Source organism: Panthera tigris, chromosome E3, assembly GCF_018350195.1.
Source record: "Panthera tigris isolate Pti1 chromosome E3, P.tigris_Pti1_mat1.1, whole genome shotgun sequence".
In the NCBI taxonomy this organism is placed as follows: Eukaryota; Metazoa; Chordata; class Mammalia; order Carnivora; family Felidae; genus Panthera; species Panthera tigris.
The window spans coordinates 39,477,654-39,498,683 of NC_056675.1; the positions used below are offsets into that span (position 1 = coordinate 39,477,654).

Here is a 21,030-nt window from a genome sequence, read left to right on the forward strand (position 1 = left end):
GGTCTGCAGCCTGTACGCACAGATTTATCATAGTGGTGCCCTGGGCTGTTCAGACCAGGCATTGCACCAAAGCCGGGTAAAAGTTCAGCACCAAAGCACACTGCTAAGAGCACCGTAGAGCCCGGTGCTCAGTGAGGAGCCCCGGCTAAGATCTGTGAGCCCTGAGAGACAGCACGTGACCCGGCTCTGCAGAGGGCGTGCTGTGTTCCCTGGGCTTGGGTCTCGGGGCCTTGCCGGGTAAAGGGGAGAAACTGAGGCCTGTGCCCCCCGTGGCAGGGGTGTCCCAGGAGACTTCTCCACGTGGGGCCAGGTGAGGAGGATCCAGGCTGCCCTCCCACTGCCTCTACCGCTGGGGATTGGGTGGAAGGTTCTGTGTGCCGAGGCGAGGAACAGAGAAGAGTCCGTGCCTGGTGGCGACTGCGTGTCCTGGGGGCTTCTGGTCTGCCCTGCCCCCAGAGCACAGCCCACACCGTGTGGAGGAAGGCCTTCCTCTCCAGACCCCAAGAAGCCCCACACAGTGTTTCGGGGCCCACGAGCAGTGCACACACACCAAGAAACCAAGGCCCGTGCCTAGAACCCGCACATACAGGTGCCCGCAGGAGACGCAAGCCCACTGCTTGAGCTGTGCAGCCGCCAGGCCCAGGTCATAAAACGTCTGTGTTTGCCACGGTGAAGGGAACAGGCGAGATTAGAAACATACGCGGGCAAGAGAAAACCATAAATGTGACCCACAGGCTGGGGAGGGAGGGGACTCTTGGGTACATCCAGTCTGAGTTCCGGGGAAGGTACTAACTGACGGGGCAGTGGCCGAGAGCATTCCCAGGCCGACTGAACACAGGTTCTGGAAGCCTAGAAATGGCCAGGAAGGCGAGGAGAAAGAAATCCCGTGTCTGGGATCCACGGTCCCCCGCCAGCCAGAGTGGTCCGGGAGAAGGTGCCGGCCCCAGGGGGCCCTGGCTCAGCTGGATGGGGCCCGCCGCTCAGAGCCCTGCCACCGCATCACCTGACTGGGTGACAAGCCACCCTAAAGGTGTCGCCAGCAAACGTGCCCTCCATCAGAGAGAGAAGAAAGGAAGGCCCGCGACACATTACATGCCTGATGGGTGGATGAGCCGTCGCACGGCAGATACTCTCACGGCGACGAGCGCGTGTCCTCACTACCCCACCCACGCGCCCGTGGTCGCCTAGGCCCCCGCCCACCTCTGCGCCATCAGTGTGGGGTGGCAGATGCGCTTCCCCGAGCCGGCCAAGCGCGTCCCGTGTCCCTGACAAAGCGCAGCATGCTGGCCATGAGCCGTGGGCGGCCATAGACACACCTGCTGGGCGGAGCCTGGGGGACCCCCCTCTGACCTGCCACGTCTTGCCTCCAGGTACGGCAGCGAATCGGCTACTGCCCCCAGTTCGACGCTCTGCTGGACCACATGACGGGCCGGGAGACGCTGGTCATGTACGCCCGGCTCCGGGGCATCCCCGAGCGCCACATAGGCGCCTGCGTGGAGAACACGCTTCGGGGCCTGCTTCTGGAGCCTCATGCCAACAAGCTGGTCAGGACGTACAGGTGTGCCTGCGCTCGGGTCCCCTTCCCTGCCCCACGTCTGCCCAGGGCAGAGTTGGAGTCTCCCTTACGATAAAGCGGGGGGCAGCCAAACGGGTCGGGGGCCAGAGCCCATACCCGTTGATGTGGCTTTGAAAGGGGACTGGGGGGCATGACCCAGGCAGTGCCGGGTGGAACGGGGCTGCCCTGCCCGTTCCCGCTGCCCGGAGGCAAGGCCACTAGTAAGGCGGCGTCGGGCCCCGGTCAGGCCCCCTTAAGTGCAGACGGTGTGTATGCTGACCACCCTGGGCACGGCTTTCTGTGGGGCCTCTGACACTGCAAGGTCGGCTTCGCAGGCATCATGCTGCCCTCATTCCTGTTCACCTGGGGCGCCCAGCAATCACTGGGCCCCGTCCGATGCTGGGACATGGGGAGCCCGTGCTGTCAGCCTTGTCTCACCCCACCCTCTCTGCCCCCAGTGGTGGCAACAAGCGAAAGCTGAGCACCGGCGTTGCTCTGCTCGGAGAGCCTTCCGTCATCTTCCTGGACGAGCCGTCCACCGGCATGGACCCCGTGGCCCGGCGCCTGCTCTGGGACACCGTGGCACGGGCCCGCGAGTCGGGCAAGGCCATCGTCATCACCTCCCATAGGTAGAGCCGGGGTCTCTAGGGGTCGATGGAAGAGCCAGAATGGGGGCTGTGGAAGGGATGGGTTGGGTGGGGCCGGGTGGACAGACGACCAGCCAGCAGCTGGTTCACAATCTGTGAGGAAAGTCCCCGGGCTTAACTGTGTGGGCCACCCTCCGAACACGGGAATCGGGAACAGCTCGATCTGGCCGACAACACCGGCCCGCCCGCATGAGCCTTTGACGTGGGAGGCAGGCATCGGCGCCCCCGGCCCCGTGTCAGACCTCTGCCCCTCTCCCCAGCATGGAAGAATGTGAGGCCTTGTGCACCCGGCTGGCCATCATGGTGCAGGGCCAGTTCAAGTGCCTGGGCAGCCCACAGCACCTCAAGAGCAAGTTTGGCAGCGGCTACTCCCTGCGGGCCAAGGTCCGGAGCGAAGGGCGGCAGGAGGCCCTGGAGGAGTTCAAGGCGTTTGTGAACCTGACCTTCCCAGGTGTGTCTCCGTGCCTCATCCCTGCCGAGTCCCGGGCCCGCGACCCCCGGGAGGAGGGCCGTGATTCCAGGGTCCCGGGCGGCTCTCCCCTGGCCCCCACAGCCCGGCCCTCACGGGGACACGGCGTCTCCTTCGTGCAGGCAGCGTCCTGGAGGATGAGCACCAAGGGATGGTCCATTACCACCTGCCCGGGGAGGACCTCAGCTGGGCCAAGGTGAGTGTGGGCCCTGCCAGCACAGCTGGGGCTGGGGAAGGCCCTTCCAGGAATGACTCCTTCTGTGGCGCCTCTAGGCTCCTTCCAAAGAGGAGAGTCACTTTCTGCTCTAGCTCTCACCCCCAAATCCGCTAGGTCTGGAGGTTCACTTAAGTCAGAAAAAAAATTGGCGTAAAAAAGGAAACTGACCCGCAAAGAGGATATATGTTGCCCAGGGTCACGCTCTGAGCTGGCAAGATTGGGGGAGGCCCCGCCCCCCGCCGTGCGGCACAGCCCCCTGCTCCCCAAAGGGCTGGCTGCTCCCTGCAGGTGCTCCGGGGACCAGGCCGGGGCAGAGCTGGGACCTCTGGGAGCCTTACCGCTGCCGTGGCCGGGGGCCTCGCACGCCAGCCGAGGAGCCCACCCTGGGCTTGCTGGCAGCAGCCTTTCTGCTCCCACAAGGTGTTTGGTGTCCTGGAGAAGGCCAAGGAGAAGTACGCGGTGGACGACTACTCCGTGAGCCAGATCTCCCTGGAGCAAGTGTTCCTGAGCTTCGCGCACCTGCAGCCGCCCGCTGAGGACGAGGGGCCCTGAGGAGCCGGCAGGGGCGGGGCAGGCGGGCGCCCAGGCAGGCGTCCCCTCCCTCCCGGTTCATCTTACCCTGCACCTTTATTTCTAATCGCTATTTTCTGTAACGGACACGAGAATCGAGGCACAGTAGGGACCGGGCCTCGGCGCCGTCACGCTGCGAACCGGCACGCAAACGTCCATGTCCGAGGCAGGCGCCGAAGCCCCTCTCTGGAACTCGGGGCCCGGCCAGGAGCGGTCCAGCAGCCCGCGCGGGCACGCCTGGGGGTCTCTGGGCAGAGAGCCGCTCAGGAAGGGGCCGAATTAGCTGAAGTGCTCGCGACGAGAGCACGCGGGACGCCCCCACGGTCGCACACGGCACGGAGCCTCCCCAGGGGTGAAACGGGAAGTCTGCCGGGCAGCGGGCAGCAGGGCTCGCCAGGTTGCCCAGAGCGGAGGGAAAGCCGCCCGTGGCCGTCCACGACGGAGGTGCTGGCTGTGATGAGGCACCGCGGCCTTGGCTCTGGGGGGGTCCTGGGAGTCACTGCACCACACAGCCCGGGTGCCGCGCCCGGCCGGCCGGCCCCATCCCACCTGCGTCTTCCAGAGTCAGCTGGGGCCGGGGGAGAAGGCGGTCCCTCGTCCCAAGATGGGCTTCCTGAGAAGCCGCCCGCCGGAGGCCGGCCGGGGCCCGGGGCGGGACCGAGTGACTGTCTGTGGAGGGATGCACCTACCGCGTGGTGACTGCGGAAAATAAAGTCTGGGAGGGAACATGGCCACGTCTCTGAGTCACACGAGATGGGGGTCACGGGCCCGGTCACTGGCCTGCAGGCCTAGCACGGGCCTCCCACATCAGGTTTCACACGGACAAAAAAGCAAGAGCTTGTTTCTGCCAGGTACGTGGTAACTTCCAGAACTCACCACCAGGAGCTGGAGGAGTAAGCCAGACCTGCCGGTGCCGAAGCAGGTTAAATGGGCACCTGACAGACCCTTGGTCTACACGAGGAAGCGCGAGTGCAGCGGGGCAGAGGGGGAAGCTGGGGGGGGCGGGAGCGGGCAGGGCTCTGACTCGAGGGCCCCTTGTGGGTTTTAGGCCATTTTCAAGAAGATTCTTCCTCCACATCAGCTCCCTTTTTATTTATACTCTTATTTCTTGACGGTTTTCTAAATGTCCTTTTGACCGCCCCCCCCCCCCCCCCCCGAATTCAGTTTTAGGGAAGGCCTGTCTCATCACCGTGGCTCCTTCAGGAGTTTCCCGTTTGCATTTTTACTGGCCTCTGGAGGTCTGTGAATGCTGCCCGTGGCCTCCAGCTCTTCTGTTCCCCCTGGAATTCTTTACAGCATCAGCATTTAGTTCCACATTATAAAAAATAAATTCGGGGGTCGGTGTGGTCTAAGATGAGCCCCACAGAAGGCGTGTTCTGGGAGGTGGGCCTGTGGCCCGACACCAGGCCTGGGGGGGGGGGGCAGTGGGAGGAGCATAGAGCTTGGCAACTGCAGTTAGGGAGAAGGGACCCCAGGAGCAGCAGGAAGGGGCACCACTTTTGGGGTCCCCGTGGCATCCCCAAGTCATCTGCAAGGCTACTGGAAACCTAGCAGTAGAGCTCAAGGAGCCGGGACTGGAGCCCACCTGATTTGGTTTGAACTGATGCAGCTCCGGGCCCAGGGGAGAGGGGGAAGGACCACGGACACCCCGACAGGAGAGCTGGCCTGCTTCATCCCCGCCAGCCCATCCCGCTCTCCCCCAGACCCTGGGGCCCAGAGGGTCCCTGGACGTGCTGGTCCCAAACAGCTGCTGCATCTGCTGGACCCCTGCCCCTCCCCAGCTTGTCAGCAGACCCAGAAGACAAGGTCGCACCTTGCCTACCCCGTGGGCCTGGTCGGGGGCTCCCAAGGGGCGGACACCGACGTGAGGGCCGAGACCAAGCCTGTGTAAGATCCTGCCCCATCCGATGGTGTGGCTCGACCGAAACACAGACGGTGAACTGCCCCTCGGCAGGACACCTGCACTCAGAGGTTAGAGGGGGCTGCTCCACAGGGAGGGTTGGGCAGACCCTGCTGGGGGCAGGGCTTAGGCCGAGCCCCATCCACTGCTTTCCCTGTGGGGAAAGAATGCCAGGCAGCAGGTCACAGGGCCAGGGGACCCCACCCCCAGGCCCCAGAAACCACTCCTGCGGAATGGAGACTGCAGCCGGCTTGCTGTGCACATCAGAAGGCCCAGTCCCAGCAGCTTTGAAACCAGACAGGCGTTTATTTCTCGGTCAAGTACAAAGTCCAGAGACAGTGGTCTGGGTGTTGTCGCCGACAAGGCCTCGGGAAGCCAGCCTCCATCTGCCTGCTCTGTCCAGGTGCAGGCCTCCCTCAAGCTCTGTCTGAGGCTCCAGACAGAAGCAGCAGGGGGACGGGAGGAGGACACAGCTCCCGGATGTTATGTGCTTCTGCGTCCACGTTGTTGCACAGAATGCAGGCACATGGCTGCTCCACGGAGAGGGAGCCGAGACACAGGATCCTTTATTTAGCTGGGTACCCCAGATAAGAGCCAGGTCCCAGGACACGATCCCAGTCTCCACCACGACTGCAGTGTGCAGGTTCGCATCCTCAAGGGGTCCACAAGTGTGCCTCCGTGGTCCACTTGAGCTGGCGAGACCCCACCTCACTTAGGAAGACCCACAGGCTAGCAGAAATGACCCTACCCTAGGGCCCAGCCCCTGCGCCCCATGGTTTCCCTGACCCTATGGTCGCAGGGACACAGAAAAACAAACTGGACAGGTTTTTTTGCTGGGCAAACGCCAATCCAGATCTTCAATCCAGGACTCCAGGAGGAGCCAAGGTCACCTCAGTCTCAGGGACCTTCAGCCCTGTCTCACAAAGCAGCTGACAGGACCAGGGCAGAAGAAGGAGTGAGCCAAGGCCAGCAGCTGGAAGGAAGGCCGGAAGGCTGGTCCAAGGGCGGCCACAAGCTGCCTGGGGATGACCACACATCGCAGGTGGGAGAGGAGCCAGCCCGTCCGGTCCAGCCTGGACCCACGTGAGCACGGGCTGAAGTCAGTCAGTCCCTTGACCACAGAGACAGCAACGTCCCGGTGCCCCAGAGCAGTCAGCCCGGACACCCACAGTGCCAGAACCTGAAGGTGAGGGGGGAGGTTTCCGAGAGGCCAGCCCGGGGCTAGACCACCAGCCAGGGCAACAGATTTGGCGATGGCATCTGCAGGACACCCCATGCCAGCTGCTGTTCGGCTCGCTTCTGGGAACCAGCACGACACCGATGGTGTAGGCCAGCCAGGTCCTCTGAGACCACCACCCCCCCCGCCGCCCCCGCTCCCACACAGACTGGTCAGTGAGAAGGGAGGGCCACCTGTGTTCACCCAGACCCTGTGGCCCTTACCTGCACACCAAGGGACGTTCCTGGGCAGACAGCTTGGGCTCTATCTGGACCCAGAGGGGCTCCTGCAGCAAAGAGGTGGCCCCAAAACCAAAGTCAGGATTAGGCTGCTCACTCCACCCCTCAGCTGAGGCAAGCGGGCCACGTGTGATATCCCACTCTGCAGACACGAGGTGCCTTCCTTGAACCCCGGCTCAGGTCCACCTCCAAACCCTGGGAGGTTCCCTGAAGCCTATCTCCCTTTCCCAAAGGACAGCAAAGCCCCTGGGGTCCCTGCACGAGGGGGCTCAGGGCAGGTAGGTTGAGAGGCTGCCTGAGAAGGCACGACAAGGCAGAGGTCTCGACCCCGGCAGCCCGCCCAGGAGAGCACCAGGAAGCGGGGTGCTGGGCCCTGGAGTCCCATCCCCACCTAATAGGCCCACGTGGTGTTGTCCTCAAACAGGCACGAGGAGCTGAAGCTACGGGGTCGGGCCCGGGGAGCGGGGGCCCTGCCTTCCTTCCTCAACACACAGGGCTGCCCAGGCCCCGCTCCTGGGGCCCGGCCTACACCACACAGAGGCTGGCATCAGATGCCTGCAGGGTTGGAGAAGTCCCAAGTCGGCTGGCTGTGGATGGCACAACGTAGGTCCTAGGAGCAGGGCCAAGCCATCTTGGCCCCAGTCGACACTGCGACACGGCCCACAGGTCCGCCAACGATGCAGCGTACGAGCTCCACTGCTCCGCGCCCAGCGGTGACCGCCCCGGCTCAGGCACACTATCCTTGACCTCCCTGGGGCAGAAATGAACATGGGGCTTTGGGCATGAAAACCAGCACAAGCCCCCAGCTCACTGCTCAGCCACCCCCAGGACAGTCCAGAGTCACCTGCTGGCAGGGAGATGGGAGAGGTCTCGGGACCCGACAACCCACACCTTAGAGGCACAAGCCTGCAGCCAGAGAGGCTCCCCACAACTCCAGACCCTCGCTGGCTGTCTGACCCTTTAAGGCCCAGCCTGGCCACCGAGAAGGACCAGCCAGTGGCTCTTCCTGGGCTCCTGCAGGAGCTGCAGGCTCTCACCTCCACAGAGAGACCTAGGCCTCCTCTTCTAATGCCTCCCTCAAGGCCACCGAGCCATCACCACCTCCCTGACTCCACCCAAACTCTTCTGTTCTACCTGGCCGGGCCACCCCTGCCCTTGGTGCAGGGACTCTCAGCGGTAGGTAGGAGTCCTTTCTCGGGGATGCAATGCCTACTTGAGGCTCCCGGATGGCGCACTGTGACCTCCAGCACCATCCAGACTACCACTAAACCCTCTCCGTGTCCCCGGTCACCAACCTCCAAGGGCAAGCACTGCAGAGGCCCACAGAAAACGAAGGCAGAGGGAATATTCTGTCTTGACAAGGGTACGTTTCCAAATGGAGAGCAGCGCCACATGCCAGCAGGTGGCCCCCGACACTGGAAGGGAAGGGAGGGGCTCAGGACACTGGCAAAGCCTGAAAGATGCCTGTGGTATAGTGCTCCAGGCCTGGGGCTGGCTGCCCAATGCAGTCTCCAGGAGCCCTGCCCCACCCCCCTCCACCAAACCTGGGCCAAAGGCCTCCCGAGGTCCCCGAAGGACGTAGCGTCCCAGCCCTCAGCCCCCAGGGCCTCAGTAAGTTGGCACAGGGGTGTAAGAAGGGTGAAGCCAGAACTCCTGGAAGGCCAGGGGGCAGGCGGCCTCCAGATTTATTTCCTTATGTTTCTTCTGAACACATTCTGTTCATCTTCAAAACGGCAAAAGATGCTCAAATTTTAAAGCTCAACAGCTGATAACACACTTGGTAACAAAAATCAGCAATATTTAGAAACAAACTTGATTAAATTCATGTGTATGAATAAATCATGCTTTTAGATTTAACATAAAACGTGTTAAAATTTATATGCATGCCAAACTATAGCATTCCGCTCATTTTTTAAAAAGTAGCGGGGGCTGGCTGCCCGGCTGGATTGTTCCCACCCTTGCCAAGGTGGGGTCGCTGGCCCACTCCTTCCCCACCTAGGGTGCCGGTGCGGCCCTGGGCATGCACTGATGGTGGGCCCAGGATGTGGGGGGCTCCGACATGCTGCCACCGCCACCCTGTCTCCAGTGCTGACCCTCTGGGCCCCTTGACGGCTGCAGGGCAGAGCCAGGGCTGCCCTCTGTTCCACTCACTCCTCCGTGTGTGGCCATGGCAGACGTGACAATGACAGTAGAGAATTCAATGCTCTAAATGCACCCCCACCACGTCAGGGCAAATCTAAATCCAAAGGGAGGCCCCTGCACCGGACTGACTGCCTGCCTGCCAACACATCCCCCCTAGGAATGTGTTGGTGCTTTAGCAGAAGGGACACAGGAGGGGGCTGCTCCTTCCGGGCTCCCTTTTGGCCGTGACTCTGAGACACCCCCCAGCCCGGGGTGAAGGTGTTGGGGCACAGCTGACAACCTCCGGATGGGGCCAGATTGGCTGGACAGGGAAAGGCACCACCATCCACAGGCTGGGAAAACCACAGAGCGCAGAGAACAATGACGTGCAGACAGCGTCTGCAGCACCAACCGTCTGGTCACCAAGCTGCAACCTGGACTCCCCTGTCCTTGTCCTAGCGGTTAGTCTGTCTCCAAATCACAGTGGTTCCTTTCTCCAGAAAGATCCGATTTCGATCTGTTCCCTTCTCTTTCTTGATGCACCTACCTGTTCGGACAACGTCTGGGGCGGGGTGCACCTTCTTTGCTCCCACCAAGGGTCATGCAGTAACAACCGCTTGCCGGATACGGGTGGGGGAACGCTGGAGGCCCCGTGGGGAACAAAACCCGAAAGCGCTAGCCTCTTTGGCGCTGGGTTTTATTCTCCCAGCCTCCTGCCTGGGCCCGGGCCACTGCTTTGCCAGAAGGCTGACTGCCTCCCTGCCTGCGCTGTTCACCGGCCAGGGTGAAGAAGCCTCGGCGCCGGATGTTGCACATCCTCCACGTCGCCCCACCACCGCTGAACTCCACCTTCGTAGCCTGGCCTGCGAGCCGCCACACTGGCCTCCCCTCCCTTCTTGCAACGCCGTAGCGCGGCTCTTCCCTCTGCCGGGCGCCCCCTCCCCCTCGGGTCTCAGCCGCAGTGTCACCTCCTCGGAGGCGCTTCCCCGTCCGCGTCCTGTCTTCTACCCTGATGTTCGCTCCCAGTTCGTGACGGTCGCACTGCCCCCCGTCTAGTCTCGGAACCCGGCCGAGCTCCGTCCGCGCCGCAGCGGCGTCCGCACGGTCACTCCGCCCACCTTACGTGGTTTTTAACCGCACGAACCCAGCCCCGCACCCACTCAGGCCCCTGAGCCGCCTGAGCCCCGCGGGACCCCCCACGGCCCGCAGCCAGAAGCCGGAGCGCCCGCACCGCCCTCGGTCCAGCCGCCGGCCGCACAGCGTGCGAAGCACGGGGGTCAAGGGTGGCGCGCCCGGGCTACCGCCAGACCCGCCGCCTGCCCAGTGCGCACGCGCGACGGCTGGGGCAAGGCCGCCACTGCGTTAACCCCCTCCGCGCCGCCCCGGGGGCTGCCGCAACGGCGCGGCCCTGCCGACCGCGGTCCCACAATCGGCCGGCCCCCTGAGGCGTGCCGCCAGCCCCTGGCAGTCCCAGACACCTCCTCAGAAAGGGAGCTAGAGCAAGAGTCGCCGACGCGGCTCGCCAAAAACGGCCGTGGCCCTTTAACATTCCCCTCGCTCGCGCCCATTGGCTAGGGCCCTTACGTCATCACTGCGCGCCCGACAGCGGCGCCTTCCCGCTCCCTAACCCTGACGCCAGAGCGGCGCCGGCCTTAGCGGCTGCGGAGAGCGGGAGGAGGTTGCGGCGGCGGGAAGATGTAAGTTGGGGGAATCCGACCCCATCCGAGCTCCGGGGACCGCCCGCAAAGCTCGGCGGGGCGCGTGGTGGAGCCGGCCCGCTCCTCGGCCTCTCGGTAGGGACGGCAGCCTGGCGGCGCGGCACCGGGTCTAAGAAGAAAGAGTGTGGCCCGGGGCGGGTGGAGTGGGAGGCGCCGAGGCCGCGGCCCGGAAGTGGTCGGGGCCGCGGCGGGCGGAAGGGCGCCTCAGATCGTCCCCCTCTGCGGCGGGCCCTGCTAGGCCCGCGGGACTCGGAGCAGCCGGGAGCGCGGCTTCCGCCTTCGGGGCTCTCTCGCCGGGTTGGAGACCCAGGCCCGCAACGCCAGGCCCTGCCCTGGAAGCGCTCGCGGCCCGGCGCCTGGACTGGGGAGTTGTGAGTGAACGCGGACGGGGGCGGCGAGGTCGCGCGTGGGGCCCGTGCCAGTGGGTGCGGAGTGGCTTTGGTGGGGTGCCCTGGGAGACCGGCTGAGCCTCCCTTCGAGGCCATTAATTCAGACATGACTCCACGGCCGTTTACCAGGCTCCCGGGTGCCGTTTTCCGCGCGAGTCCTTGGAGATACGGCCCCTGATGTCATGCAGCTCCGTTGGACGGGTTACCCCCCACAAGGGAGGTTACGGGAAGGTTCAAGTCCACGAAGGGAAGTCGTGGCTTTTTCTTTTATTTCGCATGAGTTGTGCCTAAAATGTGCTTTTAAACGGGGAAGGTGCTCTGAAGAGTTGAGCCGAAACGCCATCTGCTCGAGGTTTAACTAATTGTTCTCTCTCTCTCTGGCTGTTGGACGCGCACCTTTCCGGAGGATGGGGGAGGTAACCAAGGTCCTGTGCTGTTACCTGAACTTGTGTGAACAGAGAGCCTCAATCTTTGCTTTCTAGCACTCGGCCACGCCCAGCAAAGTGTTCGCTCACCCTGTGGTTCTTAATTCGTATAGAGTTTAAGAATTCCGGTGGTGCTTGTTGTCACCGAGCACACGGCGGGGGGGGGGGGGGGGTGCGGCGGGAGTCTGCGGTCACGTGTGCCTGCGGAGCACTTGAAATACACCTAGGCCAAATTGAAGGGTTTAAAGGCTTAGTGGGGGGTGGGGGTGCAGATATTTCACTAATGGGTTTTTATACTGATTGTATGTTGAAAAGATAGCATTTGGGGTATAGCGTGTCCACTGTATTACTGAAAGTCAATTTCATCTGTTAACTTACCTAATGTGGCTGCTAGAAGATTTAGGATTTTAGCTCACACTCTGTTTCTGTTGGACAGTACTGCACTTGGTGATCCTGACCGGGTGGTTCAGGGACCCCTGGTGAGCATTCAAGAGATTATGTGTGACTTTGGGAGACCAGAGTTCACGTGGGGAAAAAGCCTCCAAACATGGAAAAACTTCCCTTTCTTCTAAGGAAAGCTAACATTGATTGAGCCTTAACTAGGTGCCAAGTTTCTTTCATGAGTAATAAATTTGGTTAATGATCTTGGTGACTGTGGAGGTGTAGGAACTGTAATTATCACGATAATGCTTTTGAGAAATTGAGGCTCAGAACGGTTAAATGACTTACCCAAGGTCACACAGCAAAGCTCTGAGTTAAACAGATACACTGACTCTGGACGCTTAACCAGTGAATTACACTTCCCGCTTGTCGGAGGCCCCTGAAGCTTCTCCAGGGTTGCTTGCTCAGTGCCCATAGCACCTCACTGTTTTAAGGCAGAACATCTTAAACGACGTTATCAGCTTGGGAAAGAGCAGCAAAGGTGGCGTTCTGCTTGCTTCTGCTCTAATCTGATCGTCCGAAGCTGGCCTTCACTCTGGAGTCACAGAATTTATTCAGGATCTTGGGCACCCCTACACAACGTGAAACAGGATCCCAGTTGGCTGCTGTGTCCAGGTTACTTGAGGAAGAGGAACTAGGAGTAGTGGAGACCAGTACCTGAGACCTTTGCTTGCAACTCAAGCAAATTGTAGAAAACCTCACTGCAAATATTGAAGTTTGTTCTAAGGGATACTCACTGATGGTTCTAATGACCATTTTTTGAGCACGTGCTGCAGTCCAGACACTTTGTTAAACCTTTATGAGCAGTGCCATCCAGTTCTAGTGCCCCCCACCCCCCCCACGCATGTGATTTTGGGGAAAAAATGTAAGCATAAAGTTAAAAGAATCGCAGTGACTACCCTCATAACCACCACCTAGATCGTACAAGTCCCATTTCTACCACATTTGCTTTTTATGCGTCAAAATTTTTGTTATATTTTGAAGTACATTGTAGCCTCTGGTGTAACACTTCTATCTGCCTATCATTAACTAAAGTTGCATTTGCAATGACTGTTTTTTGGGTTTTTTTCTTAAGTTTATTTATTTTGAGAGAGAGCAGGGGAGGGGTAGAGAGAGAAAGAGAATCCCAAGCAGGTCCTCCGCTGTCAGTGAGGAGTCTGATGCAGGCTCAATCTCAAACTGAGATCACGACCTGAGCCGAAATCAAGAGTTGGAGGCTTAACTGACTGAACCCTCCGCCCCCAGGCGCACCATGCAATGACTGCTTTTTAAATGTTCATAGGGGAACATTTTATTTGTTTGCATTTGGGTATTAAATGTTTTGAAATGGTTTTTGCTTGCAGTCGTAGCCTAGATCCAAAGTATCCTACGAGGAAATTACAGCAGTTAAACAAGAGATCTGACCACACCAGTAACCCTTTCAGGAGAGCCACTCTTGGGGTTTTTTTCTGTTCTGCATGCAAATGTGGTGCTGTGGTATTGGGGGGGGGGGGCGGTAGAGGGCTCATCAAACCTATGAGTGCAAAATGGGTATTGTACCTCCTGTAAAATAACAGTGACGGGCGCCACCACCCTTTCCTTAAGGAAAAGACCACAAACTGAGGTGAGGGTCTACCTGTGGGGGTGGGACCCTCCCCAAGGAAATGGAAGAGGTCCCTGTGTGTTCCTGGCTTTGTGGACGCTCGCTGCTCACTGTGTTCCTTGCCATCTTCTCGTGTGCTCGCCTTTTGACTGCAAAGCGAATTTGTTGCCTTGCCAATACGTTCACTCTGTAAATCCTTTTATCTTGTTATTAGGCTGCACTTTGGCGTAAATTGCAATCGATTAGGGATCGTTTCTCAGACTCGAGTTAGAAGTGAGAGTTCAGATAAGTGAGGCCGCCATTGCTGCTTTGAACACCTCAGAAGGGGAGAATGGATTTATCAGGAGTGAAAAAGAAGAGCTTGCTAGGAGTCAAAGAAAATAATAAAAAGTCCAGCACTAGGTAATCCTTCTGTCAGATTTTTCTAGTGCTACTTTGGGGGTGCTCGTTACTAGGGACCCTCAGAAAGGGGAAGATTGGAAATGTCTCACATTCTACAGTGAAGTGTCCTAAGCCACAGATCGTTTTGTTCTGTGATCACCTGGGGTCTCTGTAGCCCTTTGGATCCCCTCCTGGGTAGTGTTGTTTCAGGGTTTGGTCAGAGGGGCTCGTGATCTCACACTCTTCCTCACCATCCAGGGCTCCCTCTCCTACCAAACGCAAAGACCGCTCTGATGAGAAGTCCAAGGATCGTTCTAAAGATAAAGGGGCCACCAAGGAGTCTAGTGAGAAGGACCGGGGCAGGGAGAAAACGCGGAAGAGGCGCAGCGCTTCCAGCGGCAGCAGCAGCACCAGGTGGGGCCGCGGGGCGGGGCCCTGAGAGCCACGCCCCTTTCTGTCCGCTGAGCCTGCCCACTGCTCTGTAGTCCGAATTATTCACACAAGATTGTGAGATTGTCGATGAAGGCCTTAACTGTAGCACAGTGCTTTGGGGTTTGCTCCGGTTCCCTAGGGAGGATGGTGTTAAAGAATGAGACATCTGGGGGTAGATTTTTCTCTCAGGTGCTTTTTTCTTTAGTTGTGACTGGATCGCCCGAGCCTAAAGCTTGCATTTCTTCTCTTGAGCGCCAGCCCGAGCCCCTCGGTAGCCACCTTCCAGGATGGATTGGTGTTCCGACCCGCAGGCTCTTTCTGTACCTCCCAGCAGTCAAGGCTTCTGTGTGGCTAGGAAGCGGCTCCTTCCTTTCCCGCCCCTGCGCAGTTTGAATGCTGTTTTCTGTCCCTGCCAGGGGCTTTGGCTGGAGAAGGCTGGGGCAGATATCGTCCCCACCCCCCCCCCCCGGGGTGGGGGGACGACATGGAGGTTGGAAAATAACGAGGACAGCGGTGGCCTCTTGGGAGCATGAGCACGTACAGGCTCGTCTGTGTCCGCTGGGAAGAAAGGCTCCCCTCGGCTGCTGCTTGTGACACTTCTGTCTCCCTGGTCAGGTCCGGTCCAGCTCTACCTCCAGCTCGGGCTCCAGCACCAGCACTGGCTCGAGCAGCGGCTCGAGCTCTTCTTCCGCATCCAGCCGCTCGGGAAGCTCCAGCACCTCCCGCAGCTCCAGCTCCAGCAGCTCGTCTGGCTCGCCGAGTCCTTCTCGACGCAGGCACGACAACAGGAGGCGCTCCCGCTCCAAGTAAGCTCCCTTCCGGCACCGCTTCCCACGGCGGGGGGGTGGGGGTGGGGGGTCTTGGTGGGGGGGGGGGTTGCCCCAAAACCTGTCAGTCATCTGGGAACTTAGTTTGCAAACTGGGGACTATAAAGTGACGGTAGCTGTTATAAAAGTAGCCTGTAGAGGAGTCCGTGTGTCTTACTTAGTCGGATTTCTGAGGCAGAGATAACAGGAATATACACGAACTGGTAGGGGAAGCTGCCTTATAAAAAACTCAACGGTAGCAGTTAGCAGCCCCACTTCAAAAATTGTTTTGACTTGACAGAAATTGTTTCTGTTGTTGTGTTTTTTCAATCAGATCCAAACCGCCCAAAAGAGATGAAAAGGAAAGGAAAAGGCGGAGTCCTTCCCCTAAACCCACCAAAGTGCACATCGGGAGGCTCACTAGGAACGTGACCAAGGTGAGGGATCTCCCCTCCGTCCAGTGGGCAGAGGGGGCACGTCTCTTCTGCAGATGTTTTAAGTGGAAAACCGGAGAGGCTGGCCTTTGCTGGAGGTAACCGAGAACACAGGCTGTGAGGACACTGGCGGGAGCACGGAGTCCTTTATCCGAGTCGTTCCGTGTGAGAGAGGCGCCCCGGGTGCCTAGCCTGTCGTCGGCACGGGGTGACCTCTCAGCTCCCACACGGGTGATTGGTGGGTGCACATCAGAGTGACCCTTCTTTCCTCTAGGACCACATCATGGAGATATTCTCCACCTACGGGAAAATTAAAATGATTGACATGCCTGTGGAAAGGATGCACCCCCACCTGTCTAAAGGCTACGCGTACGTGGAGTTTGAGAATCCGGACGAGGCTGAGAAGGCTCTGAAGCACATGGACGGAGGTGGGTGACCCTGCCTGCGCCCCTCTGGGCCCCCTCTCTGCTCCCTGCGCGAGGCTGGCCCCGGCCCGGCGGAGGGACCTTTCAGACCGGTTTCCACCGGCTCCCTGCAGCTCTCGCCCGACTCCATCCTTGACCAGTGGGGGCGTGTTCGCCAAAAACAAGTTTATGAGATAGCATTCCTGGGAAAATCTCAGCAAAAATGAACACGTTAACATCTTTAGAGTTTTCCAATCTGTGAGAACTTAAGGAACGAAGGGGTTTATCTTATACAATATTATGAATGTGAATAATCCAGCATTTGGCTTTTGTATGGCAGTGTTTTCTCTAGTCCTCTCTGAGAGTCCTCTTCTGTTATGCTGACATTTCAGCATTTTTAGGTTTACTTTGCTGAATTCATACATTTTACCCATCTCTCTCAAGCTTGTATCTTAACTGTTTGTGACATTTATAGCTGTTTTGTATTGAGCAGAATGGTTTTGACGGCGGCTGAGCACTTGTGAATAGTTTTGGATGGCCGGTTTCCGTCTTGTCTTCACGTCTGTGTCTTTGAGGAGCGTGGAATCGGTCTCCGCCCCAGCTCGCTGCTCTTGTAATCCACGCAGCTGGGGCCGAGAGCCGGCTCCGTCCACAGCACTGTGCATGGGGTATCTGGCCACGCAGGGAAGAGTCTGAACACCCCAGAACCTTGGAGTCCTCGGAAGCCTGTTACCCGCTGGAAAAATAGTGTAATGGTGTGATGGCTAGTTTCCCTGGAGCCCTGATGGAGCTTGGACGCTAGGACCTTTCCCTTAATGCTAAGCTAGCTCTCTTCAGTCGACTGAAATCCCTTTGAGGGGCGCGCGAGTGACTCATTCGGTTGAGCGTCCGGTTCTTCATTTTGGCTCAGGTCGTGACCTCACAGTTCGTGGGACAGAGCCCTGTGTCGGGCTCTGTGCTGACAGTGAGGAGCCTGCTTGGGTTTCTCTCTCGCTCGCTCGCTCTCGCTCTCTCTTGCTCGCTCTGCCCCCTCTGTCTCTCAAAATAAATCCTAAAACATAACCAGTCGTTCCCTTTGAAGTTTTTTAGGAGTTCGTCATGAACTGTGCCCACCACCTCTTGATCTTAACCACACCTTCATTTTAGAGACTGTCAAACATGCGTCTTTGAGAGCTGGAGCATTTGCTAAGAATTCAGGACACTCGGCCACGTCCAGGGTGTGCATGGTCGTAGCCCACGTTTTTTAAGATTCTGGTAGGATCTGTGTGTGTGTCCACATACTGTACTGCGCCCCATCGAGTGGAGCAACTCCGTGCTGGCTCCAGGAGGAATGTGGAAGAGTTTGGCCTTTCCTGGCAGCTGCCCAGAAGAGAGAGTTGTCTTCATTGCTGTATGATCGGTGTCCTTGACGTTCCTGATTGGGGCTGGCCTTAGCAATGGGCCATGCGGAGGCAGGGGGTGCCTTAGGCTCTGTTTACTTAAGTCTCGTGAGTGCATTCTGAACACAGGTCTAGATGCCTGAGCCACCTCCTTGCCATCTCTGCTGTCGCCTTGAGGGTAGGAGCTGAGAAGATGAGAGAGGGCACACGAGGGCTGTGCTCGGTCCCCTGAGCGGTCCCTGGACTGGGCCAGGGTGCGTGCTCCCCTGAGGTTCCTGGGTCCGCGCCTTGGTCTCCTTTGCTTGCTTTTTCTGAGGCCCTGAAGGCTCCTTGGCCTCCATCCTGAGCCGCCTCCCTTCACTGTTTTCATCGGCTACATTCACATACGTGGCTGCACTCAGAGTCCCCTCCCCAAGGCACTTTTTCCACACTCTGAAGACTGACTTGACCGCTGAACCTTGGTTTGGTTTTGCTCCCCTGCCCCAGTAGTACTTTCTTCTTCCCGAGCCACGATGCAGTCATAGCTCATCTAGAAACACGAGTGCCGATCATCTCTCCCACCCCATCCACCGCCACGTTGTAGTGACCTGGTGGCCCATCTACAGTGGACACTGCCCTCGTCGGGACCCAGCACCCAGAGGCCACCTTCTGGTCCCCTGGGAGGAGCCCTCTGAGGAAAGTATCTCCACGGCGGGTATCGGGAGAGGGGGCCAGGCCCCCTGGCTAAGAGGCCACACATCTTCGAGGGCAGTCCTTCTGGATTTCTTACATTTCACCCCATCTGCTTCCCTCAGAGCCCCCACAGTGCTGCCCCTCCTCTTGCCTGTCCCTCCCAACCTTCTAGAGGAGGCAGCTTAGTGCTAGGCCCACCTTCTGGCTCAGGTCAGGGCACAGCCCTTCCCCATCAGTGAACGGGCTCGGGTGTCCACTTGGATGCACTTCCCTTGGTGGCTGCTGTGCATGAGGGGTCTTGGTGCCTCGAGACCGAGTTCCCTCTTCGCTTCCACGCCGTATGCACGTTTCCTGGCCAGACCACCCACAGTAGTGACTGGGTGTGATATTTTGTGACTTGATCTGTTTTTCAACAGGACAAATCGATGGCCAGGAGATCACCGCCACCGCTGTGCTGGCCCCATGGCCGAGGCCACCGCCCAGGAGATTCAGCCCTCCCAGGAGAATGCTGCCTCCACCTCCCATGTGGCGTCGGTCGCCCCCACGGATGAGAAGAAGGTAGGTCTGTTTGGAGTCTCCCAGAGGACTGCTTGAGGCCTGTGTGGGTTTATTTCATTTACACACACAGCGTGATGGTGCTGACCTTGGAACCCTGCTCAGCCTGTGGACTGGGATGGGACGGCCCTATGGGGGCACCGCTGCGGGTGGCACCACTGTTCTGGAGTCTGGGTCCTGTCCCCTTCCTAGCTAACAGGACAGGAAGGCTCAGGAGAGGAGTTTGAGTCAGGTGAGGGAGGGGCTGTCCCTGGGCAGAGGCCAGAGCACGGCCCTCCTGTGCTGGTGGTGTCGAGCCGCCCCGTGCACGGCCCTCAGGAAGGAAGGGCTCCCAGGCGGTGCCGTCAGGGAGCCATCCTGGCTTAGAGCGTTGACGTGTGCAACGCCACAGAACGTTCCTTCCAGAAGCCAGCTTCGCCCTGCGGCCGGAGACGCGGAGCGGAGCTGTGTCTGTGGTGCCAGCCTCGGCGTCTGACTTGGTCTTTCCTCTCCCCGCAGGTCGCGCTCCCCGAGACGTAGGTCCCCGGTGCGCCGGCGGTCCCGCTCGCCCGGCCGCCGCCGCCACAGGAGCCGCTCCAGCTCCAACTCCTCCCGATAAGCAGGCCACCGGGGCTCTGCACCCTGGAACTTCTGTCCCGTCCACTTCAGTTCGGTCACTTGTGTAGCGGCAGGAGGATTGGTAGGAGAGAAATTCCTCACTCAGGGCAGGCTTCGAAGGCAGCGATTGAGGCGTTTCCTCTGAAGGCAGAGTTCCAGCTGCAGGAGCGTTAGTGGCTTGGGGTTGTGCCTGTAAAGACGCCCGCCAGGTCTCTGGCTAGAAAGCTCCCACGTTCGCAGTTCCTCAGAGTCCATTCAGTGGCAAAGCCAGCAGGGACAACGCAGGGCTCCGGGTGGCAGTGCGGCCCCAGCCCGGGGGTGGGGGCCGGGCCAGTGGCCTGGTCGTGCCCGAGCTTGCCGGTCTGCGGGGTCCCTCAGGAAGGGGCCTGCTTTCCGTGCGGCTGCTGATCCTGCTGGCCTGGCCCTGCTCCCCCTGCTCCGGTCCTCCTCCGATATCTACAGTCAGACACCCTGTGTTCATCACCGGAAATGGTTGTTTTTACACGTACTCATGCACACACACCACATCCCGAGGCTCCCTTTCTCTCTGCACTTGGTGAACAAGTTGAGAGCCAGCTCCACAGGGCCATCAAGGACCCCCCCCCCTTGTACCTGTCATTCACTGTGGTCTCGCAGGTTACCGTGGCAACGTGTACATTGCTTTTTTGGCTTTTATTGTACAGTCAGTACTATAAATTTGTTGTTTTGAGTTTTGTAACTTGTAGCATTTTAGGCGCTGTTGTGTTTGTACTTTGTTGTGTAGAGTGAAGGGATTGTGTTGAATAAACGGGATTAGACTGCAGACTGAGTACTGGCTTCGCTGCCCCCTTCCTGTCTGCGACCCCAGAAACAGCTTCACTTCTGAAGCTAAAAACTTCAGGCACTGAAAACACACGACCGCATCTTGGTTCATTTCCGCCGGCTCACTTCCAGAGTCTGAGCAGAACAGCCGGTCAGCACGCCAGGGCGTTGGGCAGATCCTGCGGGTTGACCTGCACGGAGAGAGAGATGCTCTTATCACCTTTATATTCCCAGGAGCTTGGCATTTCGCCTGACCAGAAACCGATCTCCTTGGCTGCTGCTATGTTAGCCACGAAATAATGAAAAAACGGTTTTCCACCTCAAAAGGCGGTTGTGTTACAACGAAGACTTAGAAACTGTAAAAAATTGAGGTTTCAGTCACCCAGCCCTGAACTTGGCCCTTCCTGTATCCGTATTCAAATGGGATGTCCGCGAGACCACGTCCTGCCGGGCAGCACAGTGGCTTCCTACCCGGCAGGGGACACCAGTGTTGAGCGGGGACCCTTTCGGGTGTTTCCGAATGCAGGACAGAGCAAATAAAATCAGGTGCTCCCTTTGCTGTCAAGGAGGCAGTGGCACCGCGGTCCTGTCAACAGTGTGAGGGCACCTGTTTCTGCCCACCAGCACCGCCTCCACCTCCCCCCCCCTCCCCCGTGGCACCCTTTTTAGTCCTCGGGCTCTGCAGGGGGGCGGTTTTGAGAAATGACCCTGCTGTAATCCGCCTGCTGGGATGGCCGGGGCTGCTACCCGCAAAGGCCCTTATGGCCTCAAGCTCACGACCGACTCCGGGACTCACACGCTCCCTGAGTCGTGCAGTCACCCCACCCCCCATCCGCAGCTGTCGCTGCCTTGACCTTAGCTTTGGTTGGTGGGCAGCGTGGGAAGCGTGCCAGCCTCCCAGGGGTTCAGACGTGGGTGGAGGCGAGCGCGGTGGCCTCCGGGTTTGTGAGGAGAGTTCGTCCCAGACAGGGGCCCACGCCAGCCCTCCCGCCGCCGCCACCTAGCGTCACTGCGGCCCTCCCCCAACTCTCCTGCTAACCACAGTCTCGGCGGTGCCCCGCCCTCGACACCCGACACGCC

At 59.3% G+C, this 21,030-nt stretch overlaps 2 protein-coding genes and 2 long non-coding RNA genes across 5 annotated transcripts in view; 2 read left to right on the plus strand and 2 right to left on the minus strand.

Moving 5' to 3' along the window:
• The window catches only part of ABCA3 (ATP binding cassette subfamily A member 3), a 46,851-nt gene extending 42,414 nt beyond the window's left edge, over positions 1–4,437 (plus strand). The window contains exons 29-33 of the mRNA XM_042972327.1: positions 1,371–1,558; positions 2,014–2,184; positions 2,463–2,653; positions 2,794–2,867; positions 3,309–4,437. Coding sequence (XP_042828261.1) covers positions 1,371–1,558; positions 2,014–2,184; positions 2,463–2,653; positions 2,794–2,867; positions 3,309–3,440 — 756 coding nt within the window. The 3' untranslated portion in view covers positions 3,441–4,437. The remainder of the gene's footprint in view (positions 1–1,370; positions 1,559–2,013; positions 2,185–2,462; positions 2,654–2,793; positions 2,868–3,308) is intronic.
• A 1,204-nt stretch (positions 4,438–5,641) lies between these two features.
• Positions 5,642–10,282, minus strand: LOC122234498. Of its 2 annotated transcripts, XR_006212264.1 has the most exons (3): positions 9,482–10,282; positions 8,109–8,228; positions 5,642–7,564 (listed from the first exon to the last, which is right to left on the minus strand). It is a non-coding gene; the product is annotated as an uncharacterized LOC122234498 (long non-coding RNA). The 2 variants fall into 2 exon arrangements; XR_006212263.1 differs by having other exon boundaries at positions 8,109–10,282.
• Positions 10,283–10,548: 266 nt separating this feature from the next.
• RNPS1 (RNA binding protein with serine rich domain 1) lies at positions 10,549–19,957 on the plus strand. Its single transcript, XM_042970874.1, has 8 exons — positions 10,549–10,631; positions 13,704–13,891; positions 14,129–14,287; positions 14,920–15,108; positions 15,443–15,545; positions 15,817–15,970; positions 18,414–18,555; positions 19,051–19,957. Exons 2-8 carry the CDS (start codon positions 13,821–13,823, stop codon positions 19,148–19,150), a joined length of 918 nt encoding a protein of 305 aa, XP_042826808.1. The 5' UTR covers positions 10,549–10,631; positions 13,704–13,820; the 3' UTR covers positions 19,151–19,957.
• On the minus strand, positions 19,803–20,981 carry LOC122234499. The gene is made up of 2 exons (XR_006212265.1): positions 20,805–20,981; positions 19,803–20,141 (listed from the first exon to the last, which is right to left on the minus strand). It is a non-coding gene; the product is annotated as an uncharacterized LOC122234499 (long non-coding RNA).
• Between the last annotated feature and the right edge of the window lie 49 nt (positions 20,982–21,030).

Bases quoted from the DNA above. Each gene is read 5' to 3' on its own strand.
- RNPS1 (XM_042970874.1), top strand. From the start codon at position 13,821: ATGGATTTATCAGGAGTGAAAAAGAAGAGCTTGCTAGGAGTCAAAGAA. The intron at 14,288-14,919 runs GGGCCGCGGGGC...CCCTGGTCAGGT, and splicing joins GGCAGCAGCAGCACCAGGTG to CCGGTCCAGCTCTACCTCCA. The intron at 15,109-15,442 runs GTAAGCTCCCTT...TTTTTCAATCAG, and splicing joins AGGAGGCGCTCCCGCTCCAA to ATCCAAACCGCCCAAAAGAG.